This window comes from Eurypyga helias, unplaced genomic scaffold (genome assembly GCF_000690775.1).
Source record: "Eurypyga helias isolate BGI_N326 unplaced genomic scaffold, ASM69077v1 scaffold8236, whole genome shotgun sequence".
Lineage (NCBI taxonomy): Eukaryota > Metazoa > Chordata > Aves > Eurypygiformes > Eurypygidae > Eurypyga > Eurypyga helias.
The window spans coordinates 18103-33894 of record NW_010257203.1 but is presented as its reverse complement, the minus strand read 5'-3'; the positions used below and the strand labels follow the sequence as shown (position 1 = coordinate 33894).

At 52.1% G+C, this 15792-nt stretch overlaps 1 protein-coding gene across 1 annotated transcript in view; it reads right to left on the bottom strand.

Moving 5' to 3' along the window:
• Positions 1 to 15792, bottom strand: part of JADE2 (jade family PHD finger 2) — a gene marked incomplete at its 5' end in the record, with an annotated part of 54150 nt that overhangs the window by 22065 nt on the left and 16293 nt on the right. The window contains 2 exon segments of the mRNA XM_010153928.1: positions 1301 to 1512; positions 12034 to 12203. Coding sequence (XP_010152230.1) covers positions 1301 to 1512; positions 12034 to 12203 — 382 coding nt within the window.

The following is a 15792-nucleotide window of genomic DNA, read 5'->3' as shown; positions in this document are numbered from 1 at the left end:
ACTCTGCTCCCTAAAACCAGAAAAATCTCCCATTTCTTTCAACAGCCTTGAAATCCAGGCCACCACATCCCCTTCCGCAGCACCACTCTGCTCCCAGCACCAGGGTTGCTGCTGATAGTGGTGCCCACGGGGTGCCACGGCTCGTGGTGGGCACAGCCAGGGTCTGTACGTCCCCATGGCAGCGCTGCCCACCTTCCCCAGAGCCCCTGCCCACTGGCACGTGTCAGCTCACGGCCTGGCATCGTCACTTGGGCTTGTTTTTCCAAACCAAGACACCCCAACCCCAACCCTGAATCGTCCTGGTATTTTGTGGAATCTGATTCACTGATGGAAACCATTCAAAACACCCACGTCCTGCAACTATAGATATCTCCAACGCTCTCCCACCTCCGGGAAGTGCTGATGGAAAAGCTGCCCAAAAGATGAGCAAATGGCTCTCTTCAGAGGAAAAAACCCAAAACCCCTTCCCACGAAGGGTGAAGCCCAGGAGCTGCTGCTGCTGTCCCAGCACCGCACAGCAAAAGCACGACCAGCAACACCTCCCCGGACCCGGGCAGACCCTCATAAGGCTGCGTTCTCCTTGTCAAGGTGTCCCCACCTTGAGCACCCAGCGCAGGAGCCCACAGACCCCCCAGCAAGGGCTTGAAGCACCCGCATTCAATCCTAAAAATAAAATTATTTTCCTCCAGGCAGCAAACCAAAATAAAAACCTGCACTTGTACAGCCAGGAAACTGGGAGAGAAATCCTGCAATGTCAGACAGTGTGAGCGGAGCTGGAAGGTCCTCCTGTCCCCAGCAAAATGCTGTGGAGGAGGCTGGAGGTCCGTGCAAGCCCACCCCTGCAAGCTGCAGACCTGCATCCCTCCCAGCCCCACACACAGGGCTGGTCCCCCCCTGGATGCTGAAGGTCCCACAGCTGCAGTTTAATAAAGAAAGATGGGGTATGGAAGAAGAGCAAGTGCATTAATGGAAGAGGAGGGGTAAAATAAAAAATCAGAGACATGAGAACAAGGAGGTGGCAAAGCAGGCTGGCACGAAGTTTTTCAGCCTCTGGTTGTGTATTTCTCCGGGCACTTCTGAAGGGCTGGGGCTAAGAAAGTAAGAAAAGCGAGTTTGCTCTCTGCCAGCTATCCAAGACCCCAGCTGCTATCCTTGCCCACTGGAGCCGTGCTGGGAATCCATCAGAAAAGCTTAAGAGGGGTCTAGAGCAGCTCAGGGAAAAGGAAAAGGGGACGGTGGGTCCAGAACCCTGATGTACCGACAGCCAAAACGCGCGGCTCCCCCCGCGGCGGGGGCTCACCTGGTGCACGCAGACGTTGCACTTGTCGCAGAACACCATCTCGTTGCCGTCCTCCCCCTCGGGCGAGCGGCAGACGTCGCACACCACGTCCTCGTCGTACTCGATGCCCAAGCCTTCCTCCGTTTCGATGGCGATGTTCATGTTCTCGTAGCACATGGTCTCCAGCTCCTCCAGCACTCGCTCCAGGGTGATCTCGTCCAGCTCGGGCTTTTCTGCAAGGAAAACAGGAGGACACTGATGCAGCTCCAGCGCGGGAGCCTTCGGGGGGTGTTTCGCAAAGGGCTGAGCGTTTCAGAATGCAACTCCAAGAGGCAAATCCACGGCGAGGGTAGGAGCAGCGATTCAGCAAACGGTTGCTTCTGACTCGGGATGCAGTTGATGTTTCATAGACAGTAACAAAATATTGCTGCTGGCTGAGAGGAAAGAAACCCATTCAGCTGAAGCAATGCGGGTAATTAGGTCTGACAGTTTAAATGTTCGAGGAGACGAGTTTTGCAAAGATGCTTTCTGCAGCGAGGGCTCAGACAAGCTTTGGCAACACAAAGTAAATGCTTTAATTGGTAAGACTGAAAATTGACCCTTTTAAGGCCAATTAAATGGAATTGTAAAACTGAAGCCAAAGGCTGAAATTGAGGACAAATAAGGCTTTTTTTTTTTCCTGGTTGGGTTTAGGGGAATCAAATCAGACACTGCTGTGTTGTGATTTGTCTCCCCCATACCAGGACCTTCAGTGAAAAGAAGTGGCAGAGGTGCTTTACCAGAGGTTTATCCAGAGTGACAACCAGGAATATGAGGCCAAAAACCAGAAGAAGCTTTTCCAGAGCAGCAACCTCCAGCAGCAGATCACAGGACACCATTACCGGGGGGATGCTGCTGCTACACCGAGCACTGCTCCCGAAGGCGCTGCCTCTGCCTCACACACAAAGATCCCGGTGCCACAAACGCAACGTGAGGTCACTCCAGGTAAGGAAAAAGGAAAGGGAAAAAGTCTGTTAGCAGAAGGAAAGAGGTTTTCTGCGAGGGGTAGGAGGACGTTAAACCCCCACCACGCCCTTCTCCCCGTGAGCATTATTTCATCCCTGGAGAAGGTACAGAGATGGGGACAGAGATGCCAGCAGGATGCAATAAAAAAATATTCAATCTTTGCATTTCATCCGTGTATATGATCCGTGATGATGGCCAGGATGCTCCAGAGCGTGCCAGCCAGCCGAGGAGCCTGACCCGTGCGGCTGGTCACCTTGTTGCAAGGCAACAGGAGACAGTATCTCAAGTAAGAAATCTGCCATTCCTTGAGCCAGAGTGTGATGTCTCTGTCCTGGATGAGCTCTGGGGTCCCAAGAAGCCACTGGGGCCGGGGAAGGATGGGGCACAGGGGTCCCGGGCAGTGCTCCCAGCCCCTCTGGCTGGGCAATGCAGGCAGAGGCTGCACCTTCCCCCCGTGGCCAGGAACCGGCTGAAAAAACTCTGTCAAGGGGGAAAGCAACCCGTAGGCGAGCTCGGCAAGCAAGCACACCATTGTCTGCCTTTTTAAGCTCTTCCCCAATGTTTCGCATTGGCACGGTTTCCCTTGGCTTGACAAGTCTCTGCAAACATCCCGCCTGGCATTTTACATGTCTGTGTCGAGTCTGAGATGCCATCTAAGACAGACAACACTGTTTCCTATCGCAGCCCTTTCAAGCTCTCGGGCTGCTGTGCCGCAACACGCCGAGGGACCTGACGATACCTGTTTTATTAGCGAGCAGCCCCGGCGATGGGTGCGGGATCTCTGCAGAGCCCCAGGCTGGCACTGGCTGCCCCGGGCGGCTGGGGCTCAGTGATGTGAAGCATCCCACGCTGGCACGGCAGACAGCGTGCCGGAGCCGGGATGGAGCTGCTGGCTTGCTCTTGGCATCGTGCTGGTCAGATGCAACCAGGCAGGGAGCGGGTTGCAGACAAAGCCAGAGCGTTATTTTTGCCTTCATGCTGTCCCTTTATAAACACACCACCCGAGCGCACTTGCTCTACGGAGAGCTGCAAACCATGGCTTTATGCGAGCATTAAACAAGCCCAGCAAGGACATACTCCTCTTGGTCCATGCTTCAAGTCTGCAAGATCCCAGACACCAGAGCACCAGCTTGGAGTTACTCCCTTTCTCCCAACATTTCAAGCTCTGCTCTTGTGGAAAGCAAAATGATCATTAAAGTGTTCCTGGTGCTGTTCCCGATGCAGCTTCCAGAGCTGCCCTGGGCACAGGGAAGAGGGCAGGCAGAGAGCTGGCAGCTGCATGCAGCACAGGGAAGGGAAGGGAGCGGGGTTTCCACAGGAATCATGACCCTGACCTGCCCGCAGGGTTGGGATTGTGCTGGCATCGCTGGGATCACGCTGACATCACCACCGTTCCCGTTTCACCACTGGAAAGAAGCGGCTCCCATCCCACCTCCTGTGTTTTCCATCCATAGCGATGCTCCAGCATCACCAGCTTAACCCTGGAGAGAAAGTTCCCACCGATCCCAAAACTCTTGTGCCGGAGCAAGACCAGCAGCCCAGCGGGATTTCCTTCCCAGCCAACATGCAGTGTAGTTGTTATACCGTTACATCGAAAACTATAGATCTCTCCCTCCCTCCCTCACACACACACGCGCGCGCTCTCACACTCCATTTAGATGTAATTACATTAGGAATTCGTTTGCCAAGCGCCATTCAGAGTACCTCAGAGCTTATTGAATCGACAATTGCACTTGATGGGGATGAAGCGATTAATCGCTTATGAAACACTAAACAATGGGGCCTGGGGGTGAAGTGCTTTTTCCATTTGTGCTCCATTTATCTCCTTCGGCATCATGTAAAGTTTGTGCTATTCAACTCCATTCATAAAACTGTCATCTTTTTGGCCGTGAAAACGCTATCTGTATTGATTGGAGCCAGTTAAATAGCAAAACCAAAAATAGCCCACTGAAACACTCCCTCTGCACACACACATGAGTGACACCGTTACTGCCCCTGGGGAAGCAAAAGCAAAGACCCAGACACTGATCTTGGCTACAGCGAATAAATCCAGCGATGTCGAGTGGTAAGTCACGTTTGGGACCATCACCAGGAGCCTGGGCTCTAACAGCTGACCAAGAGAAGGGTATTTTTGCCTGGTTAATGTATGCCAAGGTCTTGTAGGAAAGGGAGGCAGAAAATGAAGTTTTTCTGGGCCCCTGCAGAGAAAGGCAGCGTAGCTGCAATCTCCTTGATTGTTTCTGTCCAGGGGGGTGTCACCAGAAGTAAAGATTTAATCTCGCGCCAATATAATCCCCGGTGATTTGGAGCCATCTTCGAAACACTCCCACAGGAGGAAAAGGCTCCGTGTCCCTCCACCCCTTCCAGGAGTCCACCTGTATCCTCTCCCCATGAACACCGAGCACGTTAACGATGACTGGTTTTAATGGGACAACCCGGCATTGCCCCACGGTGGGAAGGACTGTCACTGCCTCCCACTGCATCCCAAAGCTCCGGTCCCAGAGCAGGATGCTGGCAGGCAGCAGGTACCCAGCCAAAGGAAGCATCCCCAGAGGAAAAGGGGGACTTTGCTTTGGAAACAGAGGAGGAGAAGAGGTGCCAGATGATGATGTGCCACAGGAGGTCTCCAGATCTGATTCAGGAAGGGAAAACATGTAGGAACCCGGCCTTTCCTCTGAACTTTGCTCACAGCTCCCTCTTCCCTGTACCTTTGCCTCAGGCATCTGCCACAATCCGTGCAGCCCCGCAGCCGCCCAGCATCCCCATTATCCCCGTGTGACTCCTGAGGCGCCTACCCACACCCCTCAGCTCCCCCAAACTTCAGAGCAACTGCCCATACTGCAGCTGAAACATAGAATTTAAATATTTTATCCCAAAGGAGCTGGGCTGGCACCGAAGCCACAGCACCAGGTCTGGGAGAACCACCAGACACATTCCTTTACACAACGCCGCTCTCCGTTATAATTATTTCTGTAATATCGTAATTTATGTGGCATGAAGGAGCAATATCCTCTGCTAAATGAATTCTCAGCTACTCCTTATCGTGGTGTGAGCCGACTCACTGCGCAGGGAGAAAAAAGAATAGCTGGAGACCCACCTTTCACAAAACGGAGACCTATTTCTGACTAAACTGTGCTCCACTAAAATCAATTTACTGAAGCAATAAATCCTTTTACCCTGTGGAGGATACCTGGAGATAAAACAGCTCATGAACAAACACTCATCAGGACCGCAGGCTGTGCCATTAGCTGATTCATAAGCTATAAACCTGGAGTCTATTTTTCAGTAAAAATATATATAAACAAGCAAAAATTACTGGGGTTTTTAATAATAAAAAAAAAGAAAGAAAAGCACCTGTGGGATGACATAGGCTTGTAGCTCTTAGTATCTCTGAAAAAGTGAGAGTGAAAGATGCCAGCTCACTGATGGGACAGGGGTGTTCACACACGGCACGGGGACCACGGGCTCCGTATTTCTTCCAGCCTGCTGTCCCCCCAGCTCGCCCTGGGTGAGTCCCTTCAAACCCGCCTGCTTCGGCTCCTGCTGAGGATCCTTCCCTCCCTGGAGGGTGGGAGAATGAAAGCAATCCAAAGATACAACGCACGGGCTAAGACACCCCACTGAGTTTTGTCACCACCGTGTAGAAGCGGTGACAAAACTTCTTCTTTGGGAGAAGCACAATTTGCCTCTGAATAAGGCCGAGAGCTGAGCACCCACACACTCAACACACCCATGGAGACACCAGCCACCCCTGCCCTGGGCCGGGTTCTCCCTCGGGCATCCTGGGTCCTGTCCCAAGCATCCTCTGAAGGTCAGGGGATGATGGACAACCACTCCCTACACCACAGCAGACCACCTGGGACACCCCCAGTCACCCCAAACCCATCACCTGAAGGCACACAGTGCTTGGGAAGCGCAGCACTTGTACTTTAACCTTTATCCACGTTATTTATAAATGGATCCTTAACGTAAAGTGTGACCAACAAAACAAACAGTGACACGCAACCTGTGCGAGCTGAGCATCTGCAGCGAAACTCCCAGATATTCTGCTACAAAAGCAGCCTGCTAATGCACTGAAAAAGATTTACAGGAATCAATTATCACCCTTTCTGCCACCCACCAACATCAATTATTGCTCAAATTTAAGATGACGACACAATGTTTTAGAAGGCACTTTATAAGCTCCTGTCTCTCTCCAGCGATGCTCGGTACTGCCAGAGCTGTCCTGGCGCCTTTCTGCAAGCCTCCTTGCTCCATCCACCTGCAAAACTCGGAATATTGCTGGAAACTGCTGCAATTACTGCGAGGAATTCATGGAAAACGGCAAAAACAATGACGACATAAAAACCGATTGTGCTGAAAAACGTGGAGGCAAAAGGTCTAAAGCTTCTCCCGCTGATTTCCCACCCTGCTAATCTATACATCGCCTCGGCCCTCCTGCAATATGTGTTTCTGTAGGAGTTAAATAAGCTCAACTTCCCCTTCCAGAGGCTGTGTTTTCACCTCTAAGAAACTGCCACCTGAAAATATTTCTGGATTTCCTTGCTCAAAGATCAGCTGAAACGCCGAGGCTATTTTCATACAAAATTAGCCTGGATTATTATTTGAGCCTGAATTCCAAACAGCTCCCAGCCCTAAATCTGTTCCTGAGATACTTCTCCGCTGTACGTCACTACTAAATACATCTCTTGCTTGTAATATACCGCCGAGCAGAGGAGGATTTGCTGGTTCATCTATCCCGGCCCCAACCCTGGTCTGCTGCTGAAATGATTACTCGTGCAATGAGCTTATGATCTCGGCAGAGAACAAAGATTCCAGGCTACACGCGGATGTCTGTTGTGGGCTGCAGCACAGACATGTTATAAAACAGCTCCAAACTGGCACGATTTCTTCAAAACAAGGAAAAAAAAAAATCCAAACAAACAGACCCTGAATTATTAATGGGCTAAGCTGTTTCAAGCGATGAGCGGCAAGCCCGGGTGTGGGGGCCCGGTGGGGAAGGGGGTGGAAGGGCCATCGCTGCCAGCGGTCCCTTATGGCTGCAGGCTGCAGGGGAAGACACTTGAAAGGGGGAAGCTGGGCTGGTGGTTAAAGGAAACGGAACCCACTACAAAAGGGACAGACCTCCACACATCCTCCCACCAGCCGGGGCTGGGGTGCATCCCTCGGGGGGGGCGCCAGCCCTTGGATCCCCTGCATTGAGGTGCAGTGGTCCCCATTGTGGTGGTCCCTCCAGCCAGCTGCTCCGACAGGGAATGGGGCTGCCACCCCAACACGGCAGGGAATTGGGCTCGAAGTCGTTAAAATAATGGAAGAGCTTCGAAGGACAGATACTGGGGTCTGAGCAGATGGAGCCTGGCTGTGGTGATGGGCACCCATGGATGGGCAGCAGCCCCATGGGGATAGCCCTGCCTGGGGAGCTCCAACGTGCTGCCTCGGGAGAAAAAAAGGGCTCCCCAAATCCCAAAAAGGATGTGGTGGGATGGGGGCAGCCTTGGACAAGGCGTCTGGGTGCTCCTGGGAGTCAGGCAGCCACTCTCCGTACCATACTGCTCCACGGAGCACATCTTCCCCAGGGTTCCTCCACTGCCTTCGGTTTATCCCACGTCTACTTGACCAATCTCACCTCCGCCAAGGGAGGTAACATCTCATTAGTACACAGACATATCTCAAGTATGCAGTGATGAATTCCCCCTGGAGCTTCAAAAAGCAATAAATGTGACCTTTGCATGTTCCTGCCATAAAATACCAGGAACACCTCCAGCTCCCAAGATAGAAGCTGTGGTGGGCATATGTGAGCAGCATACACCATATGGATTAAGTCAAGGGAATACTTAGAAACTTCAACTCTGCCTTCAGCAAAATTGATTCCGGCAACGTTTTCAGCAATTTCTTGAGGATTTTCCTTGTGTTTATGAAGTGTCGATCACCGCAAAAGCATCTTTCAGCCTTGGTCTTTGAAGTCTCTCTACAATAGCCCTGGATTTAGTGGAGATCACAAAATAACAGCATAAAATGTTAATATAAAAACGAAGACATTCCTCTAAAAGGAAAGGCCTGTGCTGCCTGGAGTGGCGTACGCACAAACCTGGCTCAGGGTTTCATTCGGACTCCTTCAGACCCACTGTTTTTACTGTCTCAAATTGCAGCAGCAACAAATAAAACATTTAGGCATTCTTAAATATTGATTTCATCTCTAGCGCACAGAAGTTCTTTAAACAGTACGTGTCTATCGAGTACGGTAACAGCTACTGAGGCATCTTACCGGAGGGGGAAGTTTAAAACTATTGAAAGTTGTCTTATGTGAAGAACTTTGGCTTTTCGGGACAATTCCACCTAACCGGGAGAGGAGCCGGCAGAGTGCAGAGCACACAAGCTATCTGGAGGTTTAACTGATCTCGGTGATAAAATGCCATCCCCGGGGTGACCTAAAAAGGACTGGAAAAGGCATGTGCTATGTGCTACGTGGATCAACGCCGCACTAACAGCAAAGCGAGATGGATGATCTCATAGGTGTTTTCCAGCTCTCCTCCCCACTGCTCCTCAACAGCCAGTCAGAGACCAGGCTCCTTCTTTGTCATTAAATATTTTGGGAATGACACACTGTGCCCCTGGACTGCCCAGTGACAACAGCTCAGCTAAACACCCAGGAGGAATTTAAACTTCTGCATATCCCTTGACTCTGGGATAACTCCTGACTTCTCTGAATAGGAGGAGAGGCTGCAATTCTCCAGTTAAGTCACGTTAATGATCTCAGAGATTAGCAAAGCTGGTTTGGAAATCTCAGTATGTCATTAATGTCAAGGGTTTCCAGGAAAAATTGCTATTTATGGACTCCTTCAGACCCTTTTAGGCAGGCAGCAATCTTCTGCCTTGGGTGGTGAAGGGCATGAGCTCCACGTCCCATCCCTGCTGTGCCCCGCTGCATGGCTTCTCCCATATGGGAAGCAGAAGGAGCCGAGCCTCCGGCACAGCCCAGGAGGACAGCAGCGACAGATTCGCTGAAACAGCTTCCTCTCCCAAAACCCATCCCTTCCATGGGCAGGAGGATGCATCCCCCAAGCAGCCCGTTGCCTGCACAGCCCTGATGCCCCACAGCCTCTGCGGTCCAGCCCCCAGGCATGGCCGGCGTGGGTGATGCCACCACGATCCTGCAGCCAGAACACCAGCACCCGTCCTGCTCCCTACCTGCCAGACCCCCAGCTCCCTGCAGCGCCAAGGATGGGTTATTAATCACTGACACATGTTTTGCCTTGAAGTCACCGGAAAAAACGCACCAGCCCTCGCACTGCTAGAGACGTCAGGAAAGCTGGGGGATGGGGTGAGATACCAGAATCCTTCGGACTGAAGCCTTATCCGCAGTGGATTTCACACACCCAACACTGGCTTTCAAAGCCACTCTCTCCCCAGCACATTTAAGGCTCAGTCAGTAATTACAGGGCTCTTTCAGCAACAGGAATGGGCTGGAGAATCAGTGGATGGACAGCGAGTCTCTGCATTACCGCTCAGGAAATCCCCAAGGTTCATTATTACCAACTATAGTTGGTTATGGCAGGAGGGCATCAGAGACCATGGTCCCATCCAGCCCGGTGCTGTACGAACACCTCCTAAGGACCATCCTTGAAAAACCTGGCTGGCTGATAAATGACAAGGAGATGGGAGGAAAGAAATATGCCGTTTTCTCAAAATTGCGCAGAGGGGCAGCGGCACAGCATTGCCCGTGTCCCGACATGCTCACCAGGATGCTGCCATGCCGGCCCACCCAACACGCCTGCAAGGAGCTACCAGGGGTACCCAGCTGTGAGGATGCTCCAGCTCCCCTCCTACGTCCAACATGCTCCCAAGGCAGCGCCGCCGGCAAAAGCCCTTACCCCCAGCACGCTCCGGTTTGGCACACGCCAGCCCCGAGGTGATGCCGGGGACAGCCAGCTCCCACCTGGCCTGGGACAGGGGCATCCCGGCCCCCACAGCACCCATCTCATCTCAACATTCCCGTCATCCATCTGCGTGGGAGCTCCGCATCTGAAAGCCATTTCAGACATTGCATTTGTAACCTAATCCTTTGAAGAAATAATAAAGTGAACCAAATTTAACCCAACTGAGCTGGAGAAGCCAAATCTCTGCCCGCTGCCTTTCTAGAGACTTACAAAATACGTACAAGGGGGAAGTGGAAATAGAGACGACCCTTCTGCGGAGCCCAGAGGCACCTCTGATGGCCACCCAGCTGTGGAGACGGCGAGGGATACGCAGCAGGAGACACAATGAAAGCACGGCGGAGTCAGAAGGACGGCCAGTGTGGCAAAAGCTGGTTCCTTGACGCAGTAAACAGCAGCTGTGCAGCTTTTGGAAGGGCAGATCCTCTACAAGGGACCTGAGCAGGACAGAGCCACTGGCTTTGCCCAGGAGCACCCTCTGCTCTGCCCACGGACTTGACTGCAGCTGCCAGGATCTCAAAACCTGCTAATACAGGACCAGTTAACGAGGGCAAAGCTGACTGTGATTTGCTAGTGATACTATGGGCTCCACACCACCAAGATTATGGGAAATCCAATATACAGGATAATATATAATGAGCCAAACTCTGAAAGCAGCCTCTACAATTTTCTTAAAGTCCTAAAGATCACATTAACAAAATTTGGTTGTAAATTGTGAATACAGAGATCTGTTGCAACCAAGATCAGCCAGCGTGGTGGCCAACTTCTGAGCTTGTTTACGCTCCGTGTAAGCTCACTGAACGACATCTTCCTGCAATCTCAGTGAGCCTCGCTGCAGCTCTTGGCCAGCAAGCTGTGAGGCTCAGCACAACCGCCCTGCTCAGCAGTGCACGATCCTGGCTGCTCCACCACTTCCTCCCACCTCCGAGAGACCTGTGCAACGGGGAGCAATGCTTCACGTAGGCACGCTTCAGCTTTCACTGACCTCACAAGGTGAATGTTTTATTGTGTTGTTCTTCTTACCTGCATGGCCCTCACCTAACAAGGACTGGAAAATCCCTCCACAGTCTGGCAGGACTACACACCCACGGGTTGGTGCCAACAAATCTGCCCAGCAGACCATGCTAAGCTCTAGTGCCAGTGGTCGAATTCCAAGTGCAGGTACGTGCACTCAACCGAAATGCACTAATAGATTTCAAGAATGTGCAGTGATATAACAGCAGAGGTGCGGGCAACGTTGTGCTGTGATATTTAGAAGCATCTGGGAAAGGAGAAACAACTGAGGACCAGCATTTCTGAGAATTACACATTTTAACTAGGAAATCCACTTTCCTCTGACTCCATCTGCCCAGTTGGCTACGGTTGGAGAAATGCTGAAGAAATGCCTTTTTTTTCCACTCAAAGGAAGAGTAGTGGGGCTCAACACACCCATCCTGACCAACACCTCCGGCAGTACAGACGCTGCAGGGATCGGTACGGGAGGTGATGATGGTCATGCCATCACAGCATGCTCCTGAGGGATCTGGATCCATCAATTCTTCTGCAAACCAGACCGCTGCTCCACGGGGCATGCTGCGCTGTTCCTGCCATCATCTGGTTTGCCCTGTTCTTGCACCACGTGCCAAAACCCCTTTGTGAGTGAGAGGCACTGAAACACACTCAAGATCCTGCACTGCATCAATCCACACGATCTCTTCTGGAGAGCCCGGACAAAGATTTCTTCTTCAATGCCTTTTGTTCCACATGATTACTTAAAAAGCCTGAACGCTCACCCCAAGATGCCCAGGCAAGGAGAAAACCAGCACCAATACTCACCCATCTCCTTGAGCTCCATATTAACAAGTTCCAACCAGCAAGCATCCAGCTCGTCCAGGTCATAGCGGCTCACTCCTTGCAAGTAAGTCCTCGTAGCTTCCGAAATCTCAGAGCCAGACAGGCTACTCGGTGAAACCTGTGAAGGCGAGTTCTCCAGCTGGGGTATGATCCTGGAAGAGAAGGAGGAGAGGTTGAGAAAGAGCTGCAACTTGCAAAAGTATCCTGTTTCTTGCCATGGAGGGTGCGACCTTACCATGTACAAACATGACTCTGAGAACGAAAGCAAGCCCAGCAAAAGCAAAGGGGCTTTGTGCACTCAGTGCTGTCTCCTGGGCCTTGGATACTCTGAGGACCACAATTTGGACACAAGCACTTCCCGGAGACTGCTGGTCTGGGTACCCTATGTGATGGTTTGAGTTGGGATGCATTAAAACAAGCTGATTTTCAGAAAACATTGAGCCTGCCCTGGGATTTCAACTGGCTGCGACAGGCTGGACACCCTTGTTATCACGACCAATTTATGAAAATCTCATTAATCTTTTTCATAGAATCACAGAACAGTTTGGGCGGGAAAGGAACTTAAAGATCATCCAGTACCAACTCCCCTCCAGGCTTTGAGCAACCTGGTCTAGTGGAAGGTGTCCCTGCCCATGGCAGGGGGTTGGAACTAGATGGTCTTTAAGGTCCCTTCCAACCCAAACCGTTCTGTGGTTCTGTGATATTCTTCCTGAACACCCACTGAGGCTAGCCCACCAGCCTGCGCCCCGCATGGCTCCACGCTGCAGAGCAGCCCCAGGGAAGCACGGAGCAGGCGGCTCTGTGTCAGGCTCTCCACAGGAACTCGCCTGCTTTCCAAGAGCTCTGCAACTCCCCCTCACACCATGAGAAATTAAGCCATTTTTTCACTTTGCATGGCTCCTTTCTTCCTTCCCACCTTGCATTCCTACCAGCCTGGCGGCAGCAACCTCCTATGTTTGAATTCCCGAGTCAAATACCTCAACCTACAGGTACTGCTGCTGGCATCAACCTCATGCTACTCCCCCCGACATCAGAGGGTTAATTCTCTCATGCAGGAACACCACATCAGGGCAGAAATAGCCTGTTTGGGAGAAATACACTGTCCTGCCTGTGAAACCATGAAATCTGATGTGGAAAGCACATTCAAGCACAGGACCAGGGCTGTTACGAACAGCGATGCTCTCGCCAGTGGTCCTGCTGGTGAGGGGGAATGGTGGCACCAATTCCACACCCTCAGAACAGTGGGATGTGCCCAAGCCATGGGATAAACATGCGGACAGGGTTAGGGCAAGGGCTGCTGCTCACCACGCCGCTGTCCCAGCCACGCTGACAACCCAGCTCCTTCCACACCCGGCCAGGTCAGTGGCACACAGGCACCGGGTTTGGCACCACCACGTGCCCTGTGAGAATGGATTAATTTAAGTTCAATGCTCTGCCCCAGTTCCACACAGAAACACAAGCTCAGGCTGCAGCAGCTGAACGTGTTCTCCCCGCTGCGCCCTGCCTGACGTGCACAGCAGGAGCAGAGACCCTCTGGAATTCTCTGAGGACTGGAGGAAGCCACAGTTCTTCTGTCAGTGTTTCCCCTCTCGTCTGGCCCAGGACCTGACTGCAGGCAAGACCTGCCTGCTCCCCAGGGATGCAAGCAGCCTTGGCTGGGCTCTCCACTTCCAGCCCCATTGCACCAGTTGGCAACTCTTCTTTACCTACAGCAATAAGCTTTCCCACTCATCTATGGAAATTATCTCTTTACATGAGAAAAATGAGGTCCAATGGATATAATGATCCAAATACTGATAGCCACAGTGACTCCTCCAGCCATTAACTCCTCGGAAGCAATTACTGCTGATTTACTGGGGCACGACACAGATCGCATCGTGGTCCTAGGCTGCTCAGACAAGATGCCTGACCCACTCTGTGCAGGTATCCACTCCCCCAGGGCACCATTTGCAAGCACAGCAACCCCTGATTTCCCTCCAGCCAAGCCCCTGCGACCGAGCCCCACATTGCAGAGAGGCTTTGGCAGCCTCGGCAAGAGGGAACGTCCCACGGTGGTCTGTGAGATTTGTTCTGAGTGCTGTCTAATCACAACCACGGGGAGAGGAGCTGCCTCCTCTGCTGCAAACTCCCCGCACAGAAAGCGAACAGGCGCTCGCTGTCAGCTCTTCTGCTTTTTCTTGGCAACGCTGCGGCAATATGCATGACACTTGCCATGCACACGTCAACAGTGTCATGCGTAATGACATGCAAGCAGAGGACGAGCTGGAAATGAAAAGCAGCCTGTGGTGCCAGCTGACAGATCTCTGCGACGTCGGGAGCTGGAGCTCGCTGCAGTATTTGCACAGCTCACGTTTCCTCTCCCTGAAATACCACCTCCCGGTGCAAACATCAACACAGAAAGATGCTGCAAAGAAACAAACAAGCAAACAGCAACCCGCTGCAGCACATCACCCCCTTCCAAGCAGCTTCGATGCTGTGCAAAGCCTGAGGATTCAACCTTGCTCTTGCACCAGCACCGGGGAGCCCGTTGGCCCCTGCAAGACTTTTATCTGCCTTCTGTCCTGATCTGTAAGTTAATGCCAGGGCATTGAGTGCCTCATGCTCTGTGATGCGTCTGGGGCAAAGCCATCCTGTCCATCATGGTACCAGATGCTCCGAGGTCTGGAAGCACCAAGGGAAGAAATTTGTGCATAGCTGCCCTTGGGAACGGGACTTCCTCGCCAAAGGTGGGGAATAAAATCCATGGCAGAGAAGGAAAATGAACCTGGAGTTTCTCCGGACCCAGGCACGTAGTTTTAACTGCTGTTCTCTGCAGACACAACCATTGGAGGCATGTCCAGAGCCACCAGCAGGAAAAGTAATGATTTGATTGAGGAAACATCAAGAAAAGGGTTCTTTTTTGCCTCTTTTGCCTTACCTTCCCCACCAGTAAATTGAAAATAAAGATGTGCCCCAAAGCCCTCAGGACAACTCCAAATTTCAGTTCAGGCTCTGAAAATAACACCCTGAAAAGACAACTGTCAGTCCCTGGATTTTAAAACGAGCTCACTGTAATCTAGGACAGGGCTTGGGGATTCAGTAACGTCTGTATTTAATGCAGACAGCAACAACACCACTGAAACTATGCCTGCTGCAGTCAGGCTTCAGGACTCACCTAAGGAGCTCCCAACCCCTAAAATATACAGGAGTGTGCTGGTCCAAGGACTGGGTCTCCATCCCATGAGCCCAGGGCCAGCTCAGCTTCGCAAAGCCCCAGACCCCGGGTGGGTCAGGCTCAGCACAGTGACCTTACAGGAGAAACCTCAGAGACGCTGAGGAAAAACCCACCCTCCAACAGCGATGTTCCTGCCGGGAAGAGCTGCCTGAGTGGGCAGGGGACGGCACCGTAAGCCTTCATTAAGGCAGGTTACACAAGCTGCTCGCCAAGCAGCCGGCTGCAACACCCGATAGTCTGACACGGGGCCAGTCAGGGATGCTCGGGGTGGCAGGAGAAAGGAGACACTATTTTTAGCCTGGCAAAGACTAATGCTTTCGAAGGGGCGGCCCGAATAGGTCACACACTGTACTGACAGCCCCTGAAATGCCCTTAGTGTGATAAGGATGCTGATGGTGACTGCTGAAATGTCTCTGGGTTATCTATAGTGTGGCGCATACCATACCAGCCGCCGTCAGCCAAGCCGCTGCATTCCCAGTGCCGGGACAGTCAGTCCGATGTGTGCCTGTAGCCTCTGCCTTCCTACT